Below are 20,372 nucleotides of genomic sequence, written 5' to 3' on the forward strand. Positions count from 1 at the left end.
ATCCAAAGAGCTGTCACTATATGACAAGGACTGGTGTATGTCTGTGGTTCCAAATAATATGCCACTGCTAGTAATCCACTGTCTCGCTTCCACTTGACAGAGATGAGCAGAAGGCTGATGTCTTCATTCAGGAGATGTTATCTGGAGAAATGCTTTTAGTTAAATCAGCATCCAAAAATTCACCAAATGGGTCGTCCTTGCTTCCATAACAAACAAAAAAGCATATAAAATCATCAAACACTAGTCCATTACATATTCATAGCACGTATTTATCAAACATGCAGTATGCATATTCAACATCTTTATGAATATTAATATATTAATACATTTAATTCTCACTACTGTCTTAGTTCCATTTTGTAGGCAGAGAAAGTGAAGCACAGAGATGTTTAGAAACTTGTTCCAGGTCACCTAGCTATCAAGTGATGGAGCCACACTGAACCCTGTGCCACTGAACCCTGGTTCCACACTGAACCCTGTGCCACACTGCATTTCAGATGTCTGCGAAATATAGCAATATAGCAGTTCTTGGAAATCATAAGAAATGAATTATGTTTGGAAACAATTTACCATCATTGTTTGTCACTTTGATGGAATTCCAGACTGCATGATGATGGCTGAGATCTCAGAGCCTCTCAAAAACTAAACTCACCACATAATTTCAAAAGGAAAAGAGAAAAAGGCCTTTCAAATGATTTTTACAGCAACATGTTGTATTTCACTGATAGTAGAGATGCATTTGAATGTATTTGATGGGACATTAAGTGAACCCTCCAAAACCAGATGTCCTCAGGATCTACAAGATCTTTTATTTTTAAATTTTGGCAAACATTTATTTTACTATAACAGGATTAAGTATGGAGAAATGGTGAAGAGAGAGAAAGGGGGGGTCTGATCTCTATGTAGGAAAGGGGAATTAAAGACTCCTAGAAATATTGTTTTTAATCTACCCTTTCTATGGCTGACAAAAACATACAAACAAAAGAACAAAGCAGTCAATCAGACAAGTTGCTAAGTTTTTAAGGTATGGGAGTGTTACATTAATCAGTTTCTTAGCACTATAACAAGGATTTGTAAGAGCTAGGTTAAAGGTGTAAGGATTTGTTTGGCTCAAGCTTAAGGTCTCAGTACAAGGTTATCTGTCTCTATTACTTTCTGGTCCATGGAAAGACAGAAGCATCATGGAGGAAGGGAATGAATGGTGGAGGAGGAAAGCTGCTCACCTCATGGCGGTCAGGAAACAGAGTAATGGGAAGCGGCAAAGCCAGAGATCTCCTTCAAAGACACATCCCCAGAGGCCTACTTTCTTCAACAGGCCTTACCTCTTCCTACTACCTCCAAACAAAGCCATCAAGGGATTAGGTTAAATCCCCTGGTGAGGTCAGACCCACGATGTTCCCTCTCTGGTGCCAGAGCTAAAGACCACATCTTTAATACATGAGCCTTCTGAGTAGGCCACTTCTTGGCCACGCTGTAATAAACATAGAGTCACTAAAATAGACCAAGTGTTGATTGTCACGGAGGGGCTTTTTTTTGTTCTTGTTTTAGTTTGGTCTTTTGCTTTGGGGGGGTTGGGGTTTTTGTGGGGTTTTGTGTTGCTTTTTATGCTGGTCCTAGGGTTTGAACTCAGGGCCTAGGCACGATCCCTGAGCTTTTGCATTCAAAGCTAGTAGCCCTCTATCACTTGAGTCACAATTCTACTTCCAGTTTTTGGTGGTTAACTGGAAAGACGAGTCTCTTTCCTGCCTGAGCTGGCTTCAAACTGCAGTCCTCAACTCTCAGTTTCCTGAGTTGCTAGGATGATAGGCATGATCCACCAGGGCCTGACTTTCTCTGGTTTGTCTTAAGATAGACTTGGCCACAAATACCAATGGCATTTTTATTGCTAAATGAGAAGCAAAACAAGACACACATTAAGCCACAAGAATTCCTATAAAGAGAAAGAAGAAGTAATAGGGAGAGATAGGATATATTTCTAAGAGCTACTTGCCCTCTGGTATTCCTTAGGTTCAGTTAAGGTTCCCAGACATTGATCCCTGGTGATCTGACTTTGAATCCTCTCTGCTTTGGCATGAGTTATCTGTAAGTGTCACCATTCCAGTTCTTTCTTGACATCAGCAGCCTGTGCTCTGCCAGGTTTCCAGGGGAAAACATGAACACCTTTGTTTGTTTAAAACACCTACTCAGAGAAAACCACTTGGAGGTCATATTGTTGCTCTTTTATCATGTCTGATTTTTTTAATTGTCTAGGATATTCCATTACTGTTCTATGGCCATCCCAACAAGGAACTACAGAAAAATTCGTGTCTCACGGTTTTAGAAACCTGAGATAAAGGTCCCAGCAGGGTTAACTTTCTTCCTTCCAAAGGCTATGAAGGAAAATAATTTCATGACTAGTTCTTATTTTCTCATAGTGTCCTGGCATTATTTGATATTCCTTGGATAGAAAATGGATCACTACATTCTCCCTTCATCTTGCCATGTTATCTTCCCCGTACATGTGTCTCTGTGCCCAAATTCCCAAATCACGTTGGCTTAGACACATGATACTGACCTCCTCTTGATTACCTCTGTAATTTCCTGTGTTCAAGGAAGGCTTCATTCTATGGTTGGGATATTAGGACTCTCACATACCTGAGGTAGTTTGTTTGTTTTGGGTGGTGCCTAAGGGCTTTGACTTACTTACAAACCTGATTTCAGTAGGAGCTGTAGTCATTTGTTTATAAATTCGTGACTCTACACACCAAATGTTTTAAAGTATTAGCTGTTTCTTTACTTGGCCTGTTAGCCCGAACCCCCTGAGACACTCCAACTTTGTCTTTGAATAAATTCTCTCAGTGCCAGGGCTCTGTTAAGCCCCACGTGCTTCTTTCCTGCTGTGTATCTCTGGTGAGTGAAGGAGACCAATCAAGCAGCAGAACCATTTTTCAGCAGGCTTCCTTGCCCCAGAGACAGTTTAATTCAGGAGTGGTAACCGGGGAGGGCATAATAACCCTCAGGGGACAAAAACAGATTGGCAAACTGCTTGCCTGGTACAGGGTTCAAAATTATAAGGTGAGAGCATATGATAATCATAGCTGAAAGTAGCTGTGAGAATTCTAAAACCACCAATTGAGAAAGTTCCAAGTGTGGTGTCATGTACTACATTTTTCTCATCTGAAGGGCTTGACAGCTCCTAAGGAGATAAATGCACTGGAAGACGCATAGGGTTGAATACAAAGCAGCACTGCTTCTTCTGGAATAACTGTGAGGGAAAAACAATCAAATGTTTGGGCCCAGTGTGCTCTGGCTTGTTGAGTACAACATGTCCCGACACCACAAAATAGCATCCACGAGCTATCTGAAAGAGTCATTGTCTCCTAGGTAAGGAACTGGAATGTGAACAGAAGGTAGCTGTGCCTAGAAAATACATACTCCAGCCATTAATGATTTTTTGAGTTGTCACTTGGGAATAGGACCAGTGAACGTTGATCATCTGCTATTGTAAGAGAAGCCACAATCTAGAATTGTATTAATATGAGAAAGCTTCTTTTCCCACGTGAGTAATAGCTGTCTCTCTTTCCCAGTGCTCTGTTTCTTGTGGCGGTGGAGTGAGGATTCGCAGTGTCACATGTGCCAAGAACCATGATGAACCTTGTGACAGAACAAGGAAACCCAACAGCCGAGCTCTATGTGGCCTCCAGCAATGTCCGTCTAGCCGGAGAATTCTGAAACCCAACAAAGGCACAATTTCCAATGAGAAAAATCTACCAACATCTGATCCCTCCAAGCCCATCCCTCCACCTACCCTCAGGCCCACGGTGCTGACCACACCAATGGTGACTGAGTCTGTGAGCCTAAGCACTCCAGCCATCAACAGCACTAGCTCCACCACAGCCTCCAAAGGAGACCTGGAGGGGAAAAACTGGCAACAGAGTTCAACCCAAGCTGAGCTAGACACCCACCATCTCATTTCCCCTGGAAGCACTTCTCAGCCGGCTCTCACTTCCTGGTCTTTGGGCATTCAGCCCAATGAAGGAAATGTTTCCAATTCAGATACCACTGCTGCCTCCCAGGAAGACAGTACCTCCACGACAACAAGTGGTTCTGACTTGGCATCATCTAGCTATGCTGTGACCTGGCAGATAACTACTTTCTATAATACCTTGACCCAAGATCCAGACATGGAGATTCAGAGTGGTTCAGGGGAGGGTAGTGAACAGCATGAGAACAAAGATGACAGTAATTCGGTAACATGGAGTAAGATCATAGAACCTGAAAAGGATGATTCAGCAGAACGAGGTACAGAGATACCACTTGGACCTCCACCAACACCTTATCTTGAGGATCATTTCTTGAGTCCTTTCAGCACTGAGAGGGAAGGACTCCTTCCTAGCCCAAGACCCATTACCTTTAAAAATGGGACCCCCAGAGCTGAGGGTATGGTCACTGAAAAGCCATTCCCTCTTGAAGGAGACCACCAGCCAGTACCTTCAGAGAAGTCAGCAAACTATGAACACCAGGAACTTCCAAACAACACGAGTGTGACACAAGGCGCTGGACCTGTTACACAAGGTTCTGGACCAGTCCTGACCGAGGAAGATGCATCCAGTCTCATTGCGGAGGGGTTTTTGCTGAATGCTTCTGATTATAAGCAGTTCTCCAAAGGCCACAGACCTGCATACTGGATTGTTGGAAACTGGAGTGAAGTAAGAGATTCCGTTTCTTAGCCCAGGCCTATACCTAAGGGTGTACTCTTCCTGTGTAATTTTAAAAATGAACTTGCATTAAAATATAGTCTAAGGATTGAGCTCAGAGACTCAAGCCTCTAATCCTAGCTATTGGGAAAGTAGAGATTTGGGGATCTCAGTTCCCAGCCAACCCAGGCAAAAAAGAGTTCACAGGACTCCATCTCAAATAGTTGCTGGGCACAGTGACATGTAAATTTCATTCCAAAACTACAGATAAGAAGATCTCAGTTCAATCCGTCTAGGCATAAAATGAGATCCTATTTCAAAAAACAATCAACAGGGTTGGCAGAGTGGCTCAAATGGTGCAATGACTATCTAGCAAGTGTAAGACCCAGAGCTCAAAATAATTAAATAAATAAACAAACAAACAAATGAAGTATCTGAGTCTGGAATGATGGGTCCTGTCTATAATTCTGGTACTCAGGAAATTGAGACAGGAAGTTCTAGAATTGAGGTTATATGGTGAGTTTGAAGTCAACTCAGGCTATGTGTATCAAAGGAAAGAGAACACATGATATTCAATGGAAAGAAGCTGAGAAAGTCAGGATACCTAGGACAGTCAGCTATGTGATCATGGGAAATTCAGAGAATTTATCTTCGTGTGCCTGCTTTCTGTCTACAGGATGATAGGGCTAGTATAGAATATAACTCCTTTTGGGCTGGGAAGGTGGCTCGGTGGTAGAGCACCTTGCATGCCTTACATGCATGAGGCCCTGGGTTCGATTCCTCAGCACCACATAAGCAAAAAAAAGCCAGAAGTGGTGCTGTGGCTCAAGTGGTAGAGCCTTGAGCTGAAGAGCTGAGGGACAGTGCCCAGGCCCAGAGTTCAGACCCCACGACCGGACCCCCCCAAAAAAAGAATATAACTTCTTTTATTGGTGAGCTATACTTAGTTGATTTCTTTTTCCTACTCTCAGTGCATTTAAACTTCACCTTAAAGTTGGGCAGGATGGTACATGACTGTAATTCCAGCACTTAGGAAACTGACAGGAGGATCTTGAGTTCTAAGCCAGCCAGAGCTTCATAGCAAGACTCTGTCTCAAAGAAAATTCATTGTAAAACTTAGAATTTAGAAGAAGGAGAAAGTAAATGTGATGGAAATCATTGGCCTTTATTTTCAGTCTCCAGATACTTGTTTTTCCATTTCTAGAATTAATGAAATCTTTTGAAGCAATAAAATCATTTCTCACCTATTTGAATTTTGAACGTACAATGTGTGAACTTGTTAAAAATAATGTGATCTTGGGGCTGGGAATGTGGCTTAGTGGCAGAGTGCTTACTTAGCATGCATTGACCCTTGGGTTTGATTCCTCAGTAACACATACACAGAAAAAGCCAGAAGTGGCATGTTGTTCAAGTACTAGCCTTGAGCAAAAGAAGTTCAGGGACAGTGCCCAGACCCTGAGTTCAAGACCCAGGACTGCCAAAAAGAATAATAATGTTATATCCATAAAGAGAATGTGAGGCAAAATAATCATCATCTAGCATTTGTGATATTTCATATCATATTTCCTTTGGTAAAGAGAGGGGAGATATTAGTATGTCATGTAAGAAAACAATGCAATTATAACCAGATATAGAGCATGCTAATTTTCAAACTACTGTCACCTGTCCTTTCTCATAAGAGGGGTAATCCTGGAGAATATTGTGTTATTTATATTAACTTATAATTAGAAATCTTAAGATGTTTAATTGTTGAGTGACTTGCCTAAGGACCCCCATTGCAACTGGATAATGAACTTTCTCTTTCCACTCTGACCTGCTATATCTTCTCATGGCTTTTAGCACAAATTGACAGTTTACATCTATAGGATTCTTTTGTAAAAATTAATCAGTCTCTTTGGTCATGGAACTGTTATATCATAAATAAGTATCTAAATTCAAAGCTTTATTTTGAATCAAATGTTATCATTATTTGCCTTTGGATTACTTTTATGAATCAGCATCTTATTATCTCCATTCATGAGAATCCTGCTTCAGGATTCACATGTTCACAGAAACCTAATTTATTGAAAGAAAGATGAAGTAAGAACTAGGCCAAGCATTTTGATCACATTTCTTTCCTAATAATGGGAATACATTGTCAATAACAGTGATAAAGCTTACAGGATGCATTAGAGGCATGATTTTAAGCTAATTAGCATGACCTCGCTCATTTAACCTTACCACAGCCCAAGGATATTGATAATACTTTTTTCTGTTTTACAGATGTGGAAACTGAAGCTGAGGAAGGTCAAATTTGTAGCCAAAATCCCGTGAGGGATGGAGCAGGGATATGATCTCAGGCAGACAGACTTCAGAGCTCATTATTCTTTGCTTTGCACATCAGAAAACATGGCCCTCCCCTGGGCTGTTGGTTTATTTTATTGCTCCTTTGGTCATATTACATAAAGCAACACTAATTTTGTGGTGACCCTGGATGGACACATGAGAAAATCATGTAGTTCACAAGAAAGTATTTTACCCTAACACTGATTCGCACTTTTGATTCACATGGCAAATGGTCTGTAGGGCATCACTACAGTGAATTCAGTGTATTTATTCTGACATAAAATTCATCTGTTTAGGTGTTTTTAGAATGATCTAAAACATATCAAAACAGTACTCTCAAATTTTCTCTTTCCTTCCAAAAAAAAAAAATCTGCCCTCTTTAAAAATCAGATAACCAGGCTGCTGTCTTCTCTTAGTCAAAGCAGTTTGGACAATAAGCTTCTTTAAGCTTACTGGATTTAATTGCCGGTGACTCTGGGGTATCCAACTGATGACTTGGGGATTTTTGTGTGTCTGGATCTGAAGTTCTTGGGAGAGAACAGAACTCAAGATAAGATCTGGTAGTCATGGCTGATGGGGGATATTAGAGTGTTCACAGTGACTGAGATTACCCCAAAATACCTGCAAAAGTCAGTGGATGGGGAGATGAGACTAGGGAAAACATAACATTTCAAGAGTCTTCCTAACAGAATGAATCCTGAGAGAAAGACTAATTAGCAATAAAGCAATACTTAAGACTATTAGACTCTTGGTACCAGCTAGGTGGTACTGTTAAGGTCTAAGAACAAAAGAGTAGGCCTATTGAATTTGACAATTAGCAGGACATTGGTGACACTGGAGCATACAATTTTAGTTTTGAATGGAAGAAGATATGAATTTGGGTAAAAAGAAGGGGGAGTACTTTAAGGGACTATCTCAGTAATAAATAGTGTCCTACATTAGGACTACTAATAAGGAAAGACAAGTCCTTCTCGGTCCACAAGTTAATACAAAAGTCTCATTAAAAAGTAGCTCTGAGGGGAATGGGAATGTGGCTCAGTGGTAAAGCGCTTGCCTTGCATGCATGAGGCCCTGGCTTCGATTCCTCAGCACCACATAAGCAGAAAAAAGCCAGAAATGGTGTTGTGGCTCAAGTGGTAGAGTGTTAGCCTTGAGCTGAAGAGCTGAGGGACAGTGCCCAGGCCCAGAGTTCAGGCTCTGAGCTGGGCCCCAGTTGCTCACACCTGTAATCCTAGCTACTCAGGAGGATAAGATCTGAGGATCATGGTTCAAGCAAAGTTCATGACATTCTTATCTCCAGTTAACTACCAAAAACCAAATGTGTGGATCAAGTGCTAGAGCATTAGCCTTGAGCAAAAATTCTCAGATACAGCAGCCAGGTCCTGGGTTCAAACCCCAGGATTCACATACACACACACACACACACACACACACACACACACACACACACACAGTTTGGTTTTTTTTTCCCATCCTCTTATCTTTTCATTCATCCTCAAATCCCAGAGAATTTGTGAAATTATTGTATTTAAGTGTGTTGTCAGGATGGGAATGTGGCTTAGTGGTAAAATGCTTGCCTAGCATGCATGAAGCCCTGGGTTTGATTCCTCAGTACCACATAAACAGAAAAAGCCAGAAGTGGTGCTGTGGCTCAAGTGGCAGAGTGCTAGCCTTGAGCAAAAGAAGCTCAGGACAGTGCCCAGACCCTGAGTTCAAGCCCCAGGACAGGCAAAAAAAAATGTTGTCATGATTTTGCCCTGTGGATATTTAATATATGTTAATTAACTGACATGTTGCTTCAATAAGAAATTATTACAACTAAGTAAAATAAGCAAAATAAATTGCACATCAGCCATGATGACAGTTTGAACTCAGATTATAGTAAATCAAGACCCAAGAATTAATTTTGACTCAAATGTCATCATTTGACTTTGACAAAAATAAGCTGTTTTATTCAATACATCACAGCTAACCAAAACTGAGCCATTGATATCTGCTAGTTCTAGGCAGTTTGACTCAAAAAGAGGAATTGGCCCATTGAAATATTTATAATCACATGGGTATTATGAAATTAGAGCTCCACATTGAGTGGGAGTCCAGCTCATATCTTCTCTCTCTATGTATGTTTTAGGATTACATTATTTTTTTCTATGAGATTATCACCGGTCAGGGCTCAGAGTAGAAGCTATCAGTTTTGAGTTTCTCATTTGTCTCTGATTTTTGTGCTGCTCATTCCTGAAGCTATTTCTTTGGAACAGCCTCTTTCCATAGTCAGAAAGGTCACACACCTCTTAGTCGCTGCTCCCCAAATTCTAGCATCACCACCGATGTCAATCTATCTCTTACCTACTGAAAATCCCTACCAGTTCAACTCAGTACCACTTCACTATTCTTCTCTGTTCTACTCTGTTCCTCTTAGTGTAAGGATTCATGGTTTCCAATGGTAGATGTGATAGGAGAGTCAGTGGGCTTGCTTTTGTTTGTTACAATGATGGAGGCCACGGGAGGACTGAGAGAGGGCTGCTTGTCTGAGAGCCAAGAATGATTAAAAAGCCCTGCAATGTTGAAGTAATACTCTTCTCTTTTAAGGGAGAATTGTCCAGTACAAGAAGCCAGTGGCTCCGTAGCTGAGAATGCAGGATCTTTGGTTCTAACTCTTGCCTGGGACTTCAGCTTTTGCTTCCTGTTTGGCCTGTGTGCCTTCATTCTCTCCCTTTTCCAGTCTTTTCGACTAACTCTTGCAAGCCTGACAAGACTATCATATTTGTCCTCTAAAAGATTTTTCTAAGCTGGGTGCTGGTGGCTCATGCCTGTAATCCTAGCTACTCAGGAGACTGATATCTGAGGATCATGGTTCAAAGCCAGCCCTGGCAGGAAAGTCTGTGAGACTCTTTATCTCTAATAAATCACTAGAAAACCGGAAGTGGTGCTGTGGCACAAGCTGTAGAGCGCTCTCCTTGAGCTGAAGAGCTGAGGGATAGTGCCCAAGCCCAGAGTTCAAGCCCCATGATGGACAAAAAAAAAAAAAAAAAGATTTTTCTAATTCTCCCAAAGTCCTGCTCACAAATTTTTAGTTTCCTTACTAACATACCAGATCAGGTATACTAATACCATTAACCTCACTAATTTGGTTTTCTAACCTTACTGTCTTCTACTTTTCTTCATCCATCTTATGCTTCAACAAATTCAAATTGCTAAAATCCCTTAATGTCTGCCTATCCCAACAAATGCTTTCATTCAAGTTATTTCCTCTCTCTGGAATTTCCTTTTTCTCCTCCTCTGCCCTTTCCAATTGTATCCATTCTCCAAGAGCAAGTTTTGAGCTTCTTCCATAAAGGCAAGAAGTAATTCCTAAAATTCCTTAATGTTTAATGTGATGTCTCTCTTACTTTGTGCTCCGAATTCTTGTCCCATAAAATTAAAAGACCATTAACAATAGGGGCCCTATTGTTCTTTTAGTATAGTTTTGAAAATTAGGTAATTGACAAAAACTAAATTGTAGATCTAAGACTCGAAATGGACTTCCCAAATTTGAATCATGGCTCACTTACTACCTGTATGTCCTCACCTTCCGTCTGTAATATGAAGTTAACTCCCAGAACTAACTATGAGTCACTTAGTTATAGAAGAGTATTAGGCACATAGGAGGCATGCAGGATGTGTTTGTTAAGATCCATGTTTACAAAACTGGAAGTTTCATGCTATGCAATGTGCCAGGTATGGCTCTTATTTTGACAGAAATTCACCTCAGTGAACTATCTCATTCAGTTAGATTCCTTGGCCAGTCAATTAAATGTAGGCTGTGTCGTGTGAATGAAAGTGACAGCATGATTTTCCACAGCCTTTCACACAAGGCTGACATGACCTTTAACATCAGTTCCAGTTCTGAGCACCTGACACATGTTCTTGACCTGATTGAATGGTCATTAAAAATCACTAAAATCATTAAAATTGTTTATAGGATAACATCTTCAGGGTCTTCTTTTCTTCCTCATCCTCAACTCCTTGTTTGAGACTTAAATTAGCAAAACCCTAAACAACGAAGCCCTACTTTCACTTTTATTCCATGGGTTTACTCTTTTCAGTTTAATCTTTTGAGTGTCACTGGGTACCTAAGTAGAAATTCTTAGGAAGAAATACAGAAATATTTATTCATGAGTAGAACTAGATTCAGACCCCCCCCCAGAGACAGTGTGCACTATTGTGCAACATAAATAGTGCACAAAAAACTATAGCCTTCACTTGAGATTTAGCAAGATCATCCCTGATCTGGGAATTTAGCCTAATTAAAAATTATCTTGGGGACTGAGAATATAGCTCAGAGCAAGGCCTTGCATTTGATCCCTAGCACTACTTTCAAAACTCCTAGTTAGGTTAAGTACTTTCTTTTTGCTCTACATAAGCACATGAAATTAGTAGTATACTATCTGTGTGGCTTTGTTCATGGACCTAGACTCTGTTGGCCCCCAGGTCTGGAAAGTGATACTATGTCCCTGACTCGGTGGCTGTGTTATGTTTGATAGGAAACAGTTGTAAAACACTGAGGATGTCCAAGGCAGTATGCATGAGTGATTTTCTTTTTTTTTAATTTATTTATTTTTTATTGTGAAAATATTGTACAGAGGGGTTACAATTACATGGGCAAGCTGGGCGCTGGTGGCTCATGCCTGTAATCCTAGCTACTCAGGAGGCTGAGATCTGAGGATCTCGGTTCAAAGCCAGCCCGGGTAGGAAAGACCGTGAGACTCCTATCTCCAATAAACCACCAGAAAACTGGAAGTGGCGCTGTAGCTCAAGTGGTAGAGTGCTCGCCTTGAGCTGAAGAGCTGAGAGACAGCGCCCAGGCCCAGAGTTCAAGCCCCACGACCGACAAAAAAAAAAACAATTACATGGGCAAGATAATGAGTACATTTCTTAGCAAGCATTGTAGCCTCCTCCTTTGTTTACCCTTCCCATCCCTTTCCAGCCTCCCCCCAACCCCTCCACCCAATCCTCGCCCCCACACCAAAGTTGTAAAGTTTGTTTTCGACATGACAACTTGTACTTCTCATTGTTGCAACAGGTCCACCTGTATTCCTGTTTAAATGACTTGTTTTTCCCCATCTCCTCCACAAGTTATACTGACATCAAATACAGTGAAAGCAGGGGTTATACTGTGGGGGAGGGACATACAAAGCAACAAAGAAATAATCTTATAAATGCGTTAGAAACATATGCATGAAAGAAAAAAAATTTGAATACATATCATAGGGTTCATTTCCTAACATCACCTAATCTGACCTTTTCTGCTTGACTCATAGATATACTAGATATTGCAAATAAGGGAAACCATGGGACCTATGTTTCTTTGGGCCTGGCTTACTTCACTTAATATAATTTTTTCCAAGTTTTTCCATTTCCTATGCTTCTGATGGAGGCATAGAATTCCATTGTGTATACATACCACATTTTCTTGATCCATTCATCTACTGAGGGGCATCTGGGCTGGCTCCATATCTTAGCTATGGTAAATAATGCTGCAATAAACATAGTTGTGCTGGTAGCTTTAGTGTGGTCTTGTTTGTAAACATTTGGGTAAATGCCCAAAAGTGGGATTGCTGGGTCATAGGGGAGTTCTATGTGAAGTCTTTTGAGGAACCTCCATACTGCTTTCAAAGTGGTTGAACAAGTTTACATTCCCACCAACAGTGAAGTAAGGTTTCCTTCTGTCCACATCCCCTCCAGCATCTGTTGTTGTTAGAGTTCTTGATTGTTTCCATTTGCATGAGTGATTTTCTTTAGTCCTGACAACAACCCAATAGTGGAGGTCTTGGTTATTACTAGTTTTACAAGCTAGAGGAGTTAGAGAATCACACAGTCTGGTTACAAAATTAGCCAACTGCAGAATTGAATTGTACATTAACAATTGTACCTTGCACCAAGAGATTCCACTTAGATCAGATTGGCTTGTTAGGTAGCTGTTGAAGGTCAGCCAAACGTAGACTATAATGACTTCCAAAGATCACTGACTGACTATAATGACCACCCAAAGTCTGGTCCACTGAGTTTCCTGGTTTTGTTTCATGTGAGATCATTCAGCAGTCTTGTGGCAAAGTCAGGGGTCCAAAAGCAAGAGCAGGAAATATTATGTTCAAGCTAAACATGGGATATTTAAGAATTATAAATAAACGCAAACACCTTGAGAGGGATGAGCTTTACATATAAGAAAAAGTGACTGATTAATTCACCACTGGCGCATGAAGTAGAGAAAAGGATCGTGTTGTGACATTTGTCTAACTCTAAGTATGGTATGCGGGCTAGCCGCTTCAGCATCAATGGTACAGAATCTTGTCAGCACTGCAGACCTCCTGGATCAGAGTCTGTATTGAACAAGGTCCCAGGTTCTTCCTCTAGGAACTAGAGTGGCATCGCTGTGGCAGACATCATACTGCATTGTGGCTATGGGAAACTTTATCTTACTCTTAGGGCAAGCCAATTCTCTAAGCTTCAGTGTTTTTATTTGCACTGTAAAAATATCTGCCTGCATTCCAGAATTTGCTATGGAAAGGAATTAGTGAGTGTCATAGCAGCATTAGATGGAGATGGGGAAAGAAGCATGGAGATCTCAGATGCTGCGCCACTCTGAAGAGCATTGGTTTGAGGCATGGCGGTGCACCCGCTCCCTCCTAGGCATTGACGTCAGGATACTTTTAGAGGAAACCATGTTTACATGTGCATTGGGTTTTCCCCCTGCATGTAAGCCAGAGATCCTTGACTCTGCTGTGTGTGTTTGTTTGTTGGGATTGAACTCCAGGCTTTGCTCTTGCAAGGCAGATGCTCTACCACTTGAGCCACACTCCAGTCCCTTTTTGCATTGGTTATTTTCAAGGTAGGCTCTCACTTTATGCTCTGCAGTTCTCCATGCTACTGTGGCTGAGAGATGCTGGATGCTACATCCAGCCATTGTGCTTGCCCTGTAGTTGGGATAACAGGTGTACACACCAAGCTCAACCACTGAGATGAATGTCCATAAACGTCTTATCTGCTCAGGCTAAGACCATGATGCCCAAGTAGCTAGGATTACAGGCTTGAGCTACTACACTTTTATTAAAGCTAGCAATGGTAAAATTTAAATACTCAGAGATTCTGATGTTGTGTTGGTAGGAACTGTAGTGTCGGTATCATCTAATATCTCTGGAACAGTCTTAGAAGCTAGCACCAAGTCCTGGCCCGAGTTCACTGACAAGCGTGTGTGTCTCTGCCTCTTTCTTCTTCCTCCTCCTTCCTGCTGTAGTGCTCCACCACCTGTGGATTGGGGGCCTACTGGAGGAGTGTGGAGTGCAGCACCCAGATGGATGCCGACTGTGAGTCCATTCAGAAGCCCGATCCGGCTAAGAGATGCCACCTTCGTCCCTGTGCTGGCTGGAGAGTAGGAAACTGGAGCAAGGTAAGCTCTCGGGCTTGAGATGAGGGAGTCTTTTGTAGCTCCTTGTTAATGGCATTTTCTCTTCTCCCTTCTACTGCCTCTTAAAAAACCATGGATAAACAAATCATGGGTGATACCATAGGCCTCGCTCAAGTTACATAAAATCTCAGAAGTTTAGAGTTTTTATTAACTCACCTACATTTTGCCCGCCTGCCCTTTCTTTTCTGGATAAACTGGAACAAAAAGTTAAGTCTGCATAATTGATTGCTTTGTTCAGCATGCAATGCAATTTGTAAGTTATTTAAAGTTAGCATAATAATAAATAATTATGTATTGTCACATATATAATTAAATCATGGCTTAGCAGCTCTTCACAAAACAAATACACAGTTTAATCTCCCAGACTTATACTGAAAAGAAAACTGGGATATAAAGAATAATTTGGTTATGAAAAGTACATTTTTCAATGCGGCATGGTAGTTGAGCCTATAATCCTAGCTACTTGGAAGGTAATGATCCCCCAGAGGATCATGATTCATGACTAGCCTGGGCATAAATAAGTTCATGAGACTCATTCTCACTCAATGGCTGGGCTCAGTGACATATGCCTGCTATCCCAACTACAGAAGAAGCTGGTACAAGGGCATGTACCTTTTAGCCCCAGAGAATGGAGCAAAGTAAGAGGATCCCAGCTCAGGCTGGCAGAGCATAAAGTGAGACCCTACTTCAAAACCTACCAATGCAAAAATGCAACTCAAGAGGTAGAGCAGCTGTCTAACAAGTGAGTAGGCCTGAGTTCAAACCTCAGTACTATCAAGAAAAAAAATGTATGTATTGAGGTGACATTGAGGTGATCTTTTTAATGCCCTTGTTAATTGGGCCACGGTTACTCGCTTTACTGTCACATCCTGTATAGTCTCTTGTAAAAAAGATGTTGTGAATTGGTGCTTTGGGCACACTCACCAGGCACAATCTACTTATCACCCTGCAGCAGAGCTATGGTAGTCTTTGGGGATCCACTGGAACTCTAATGTTCCCTGTAGGTTTCTGTCCCTTTGTCAGAGAACCAGTTTTCCTGACAGCTGAGCCACAGGCAAAGAGAAAACAAAGAGCAGAAGTGTGAGGAAGATTGAGATTCTGTCAATGTGAAGAGTTCATCCCCCCCCCCAGACAAATAGAGCCACAGTGTAGAAATCTCTGATTCTCCTAGCAGACATACCTTCAGACAAGAGCATAAAGTACCACTGATCAGCCTTAGGCCCTTTCCCAAAGTAAGGCTCTGCTCTTCAGGAGAAGAGGAAGTGACACTGCTCCTTCAGAAAAAGTTCGCTCATTCTTTGTCACCATAAATGAATGCTGGTTCTTTTCTCTTTCTCTTCCAACTCATAACAAACTCGGAATCCAGCAAGGCCTGAATTTTAGCTACAAATTCTCTTTCTTATCCAAAAACATCTCAAGAGTGTTTGGGGTTGTGTTTTTTTTTTTTAATCCCTGACTTTGCCAAATGCTGTGCTAATCCTAAAGTTTCACTGTCCCCTCGCTGGGACTAATCAGTTCCTTGGAAACTGAATGGCTTACAGAAGGACATGTACATGAAGTAGCTTGGAATTTTGAAAAGGTCAATTCCAGCCTGAGGAATTCTATTCGATATAAGACCATCAGCAAGAAATTAGAGAACTCATGTCCAGCCAGGTCTCCTAAAGAAAGCCCTGTTTCTCTCTCCCTTTTACTGTTTGCAGATACATTGATTTTCCCCAAACCGCTTCCTAAGCTCTATCTCTGTCATATCAACAGTTTTTTTTTTCCAGAAGGTAGTGACTACCACACCTAAAGTCTGATCGCTTCATTCCATCTCCTTTATAGGGCAATAAATAAACCTTACATTAAAGATATTATTTTAATCATCAAAGTCAATGGCTGATTTTTTCTCACTGTTATGGTATCTTTCCTAGGAATGTTCATTTAGACCTTATCTTAAATTTTGGTGAGCAAAGGAAGCTCCTTCTTATTACCATGTTACTTACCCGTTCATATGGATATCTGGAGTCCAAAATATGTATCAGGAAAGATTTAAGCCTTCTTTCTCAGCTTTAATGGGGTTGCTCCTTCCATCGAAGCTCACTGGGAGAGAAACCTCTAAAATGGGCAAATAGATTTCTGGTTTTGCCCTTAGAGAGTTATAGATTCTACTAAGTTGACATTTTTGCCTTTATTCAGATACCTTTTGCAGAAGTAAGAATTCTAATATGAGAAGGGAGTGGATAAATGAAAAAGCAAACGGGAAACAAGTGGAGACATAATACTCAATCTAACATGTGATAAAGGCAATGTGGAATGTGACATGAGACTGGGGGAGAGGAGGGACAGAGGATGGAAGGGGTGATTCTGATCAACAAGCACTGGGCAGCTGGCACCTGTGGATCACGCCTGTAATCTCTAGCCACTCAAGAGGCTGAGATCTGAGAAGTGTAGTTTGCAGTGACCCCTGGCATGAAAGCCCATGAGATTGTTATCTCTGGCTAGCCATTTTCTAAAAAGGGCTATAAGTGAAACTGTGGCTCAAGAAATAAAGGCCTACTTTGAGTAAAGAGCCATGGAAGAGCTGGGCACTGGTGGCTCACGCCTATAATCCTAGCTACTCAGGAGGCTGAGATGTGAGAACCACAGTTCAAAGCCAGCCCGGGCAGGAAAGTTCATGAGACTCTTATCTCCAGAAGTGGCGCTGTGGCTCAAGAGGTAGAGCATTTGCCTTGAGCTGAAGAGTGCAAGGACAGCGCCCAGAGTTCAACCCCTATGACCTAAGGGGGGAAAAAAGAGCCACAGAATGATGCCCAGGCCCAATAACACTGGACAAAGAAGAGGACATTTAGGGCTGGGAAGGTGGTTCAGTGGTAGAGTGTTTGCCTTGCATGCATGAGGCCCTGGGTTCAATTCCTCAGCACCACATAAGCAGGGGGAAAAAAAGCCGGAAGTGGTGCTGTGGCTTAAGTGGTAGAGCACTCACCTTGAGCTGAAGAGCTGAGAGATAGTGCCCAGGCCCAGAGTTCAGGCCCCACAACTGGACCCCCTCCAAAAAAAAGAGGACATATAAATTGGATAGATATGTTAAAATGTAACCCCCTTATCAAAACTTGTAAAGATATATCTAACCATTGAAAGGTTTATCCTGGGTGCTAGCCCTGAGCTTTTCACTCAAGGCTAGCACTGTACCCCTTTGAGCCACAGTTCCATTTCTAGTTTTCTGGTAGTTAATTGGAGATAATCCCCACTTGGGGATAATCAATATACCTGCAAACAGTGAAAAGGTGAGAGAAACCCAGGTTGGCTTTGAACCTCAGCCCTCTGATCTTAGCCTCCTAAATAGCTAGGATTGTAAGAGTAAGCCAAGGGTGCCCGGCTTAAGAATTTTAATTTTATCTTGACTCTTTTACATTATTTCACCACTCAAAGCCAGAAGCCCTTGAATTCTAGGAGGGTGGGGTATGCTGCAATCTTTCCTGAACCCATGGCACCACACCTGAAGTGTCCTGGTTCCTCGCTGGAAATTCTCCTCCAAGGTGATATCTAGATTACAGACTCCATACTACTCTTCTCCTTAATGAAGGCTGATTCACTGACATGAGAGCTCCTTGTATCTAGCAGGAGAACAGGACTGCACATTCAGACTGTGACTTGCTTCTTCCCTTTCATGAATGAAGACATCTGCAACAAAATCAAGGTTGTTGTCCTAGATTTGTCCCAGAGGTAGACTTTAGAAAATGTAGCTCTGTGGACTGGGAAGGTGGCTCAGTGGTAGAGCGTTTGCCTTGCATGCCTGAGGCCCTGGATTCGATTCCTCAGCACCACATAAGCAAAAAGAAAAAAGCCAGAAGTGGTGCTGTGGCTCAAGTGGTAGAAAGAAAGAAAGGAAGAAAGAAAGAAAGAAAAAGAGGAGAGAAAAGAAAGAAAGAAAGAAAGAAGGAAAGAAAATGTAGCTCTGAGGAATTAAATCCTAGAGGCAGTGGTAGACTTAAGTATCAGACCCATGTGAGATAGCGATTTGCCTTATTGTTAATTAGCATGTACAGTCACCCACTCATCTAACCTTTTAGGAGCATTAGTCTTCTCACCTCAGAAATGAAGTAGAAATGTTGCCTCTAATTACTCTACAGAGTTGTTGTAAGGATCAAAAAAAACGTTTTAATCAGCTTTCCATCACTGGAATAAATACCTGAGATAATTAACTTGTAAATGAAAGATTTGTTTTGGCTCACTGTTTTAGAGGTTTCCATCCATAATACATTTAGTCTCTTTGTTTGGGGCCTGTGGCAGCACATTACGTGGTGGTGAGCACGTGCAGCGCAAACATGCCTGTAATATCAGGAAGACCTCCCCGTAGGCTCTACCTTTTAAGATTCTACCACCTCCCAATAGTGCCAGGCTAAGAAACAAACCTTTAATATGAGGCCTGCTACATCCATCAGTGTGCAAAAGAAATAAATTCATTAACTTTAAAAAAACTTTACAAAGGATAAAAGACTGTTCCAACAAAGCTTTTGATAAACTTTGATCTCTAAGCAAAAGTTAGAACTAGCTATTAGATATTTACTAACCTCTGGCAACCCAGTCTTTGGACCACAGGCTGGTGAACAAGTAATAATAGAGTTAAGTCCTACCAAGGGGTACTTGGCAGAGAAGTTTACTCTTTAGCACTAAGCAGATAAATGTCTGTGAAGTTTGAAGGACTTGATCTACATGTGGATGCCAGCACTTCCTGGGCACCTATTTGCCTAGGAAAGATGCTTTAGACAAGTGACTTCATTATTACCCCGATACAGGATTTTATAATAGCCACTGTGGGAACTAAACCTTAGGGTGTTTCAGTTTCTAACACACAGTCAGGAATCTCACAATACATAATCCCAACTCTAAGACCAACCAGCCATTGTCATTTTTATCACAGCTTTTCAGGAAGAAAGGAAGCACTATACAATAACTGCATAATAACTGTGTACTTCAGTCATATTCCACATGCCAATTTCAGAGCAATAGGATTTGGGAAGGAGAGGTTTTTATGATGGAAGAGGAAAAAACGTTGGAGTTGTGACTCAAATGGCAGCATGCCTACCTAATAAGTGAGAAGCTCTGAATTCAAATCCCAATACTGCTTCCCCCAAGAAAAAAAGCAAACAGAAAGGAGAGAAATACAATAACTGAAAATGATGCATTTGAAAACTGTATCTGCTGCAGCCTCACATATTTCTTGCCTGAGCATTTTGTGTTTTTTAGGTTCTTGAAACTACTGATTTGATAAACTGCTTCAGAAAGATTTTTACACTCTTTTCTTCATCCTGTCTTCCCACATAGACAGCTTTGTAATTTTACTCTTAACAGTTGTTGGTTTTATTATTTGTAGCTTTGCTGAAAAATGAGAGGAAGTGATAGTTTTTCCTTTTAACATCCAGCATCCTCATTTGCTAACTAACCTGGCTTATCCTAGTCTTTGCTTTCCTATTGGATTTGCAGATTGTCTGTGGTCGTGCTGCATTGGTAGGTCTTAGTTTTCCAAAGGAATAAAGGGAAAAGGTAGCCTTTGTCTTGCTTAATACAGGCAGGCCCCAACTTTCATACACAACACATCGCTAGCAATTTATATTAAAATCGAATGTATACAGAGCAAAGCATAGAATTGCATGTTAAGCAGGAGGCAAAGTTGAATTAGCAAGGAGGTGGGTCATACACTGAAAAATCCGTGCATTTATTTTACCCTTGATACCATTTGTTCGTTGTTTAAATCGTTATACTCCCATGACACTCCTGAGTGTGTTAAGTCAAGGGATCCTTAAGAAGAAAGAAATGATGAGAGGCACAGCAATGAAATGGATACAATGGAAAACAAATTCAGTGAGCCCACAACACCGAGGACCACAAGAAATATGACACCCAGACCACTGGTGTCCAGTTGATGGTGCCCGCCGTGGTGACGT

General features: G+C 41.4%; 1 protein-coding gene across 1 annotated transcript in view; it reads left to right on the forward strand.

The window, feature by feature from the left end:
* The window catches only part of Adamts12 (ADAM metallopeptidase with thrombospondin type 1 motif, 12), a 231,629-nt gene that overhangs the window by 187,020 nt on the left and 24,237 nt on the right, over positions 1 to 20,372 (forward strand). The window contains exons 19-20 of the mRNA XM_013018671.1: positions 3,567 to 4,688; positions 14,275 to 14,427. Of these exons, the coding sequence (XP_012874125.1) occupies positions 3,567 to 4,688; positions 14,275 to 14,427 (1,275 nt within the window). The remainder of the gene's footprint in view (positions 1 to 3,566; positions 4,689 to 14,274; positions 14,428 to 20,372) is intronic.

Source organism: Dipodomys ordii, unplaced genomic scaffold (genome assembly GCF_000151885.1).
Source record: "Dipodomys ordii isolate 6190 unplaced genomic scaffold, Dord_2.0 Scaffold41, whole genome shotgun sequence".
Taxonomy (NCBI): domain Eukaryota; kingdom Metazoa; phylum Chordata; class Mammalia; order Rodentia; family Heteromyidae; genus Dipodomys; species Dipodomys ordii.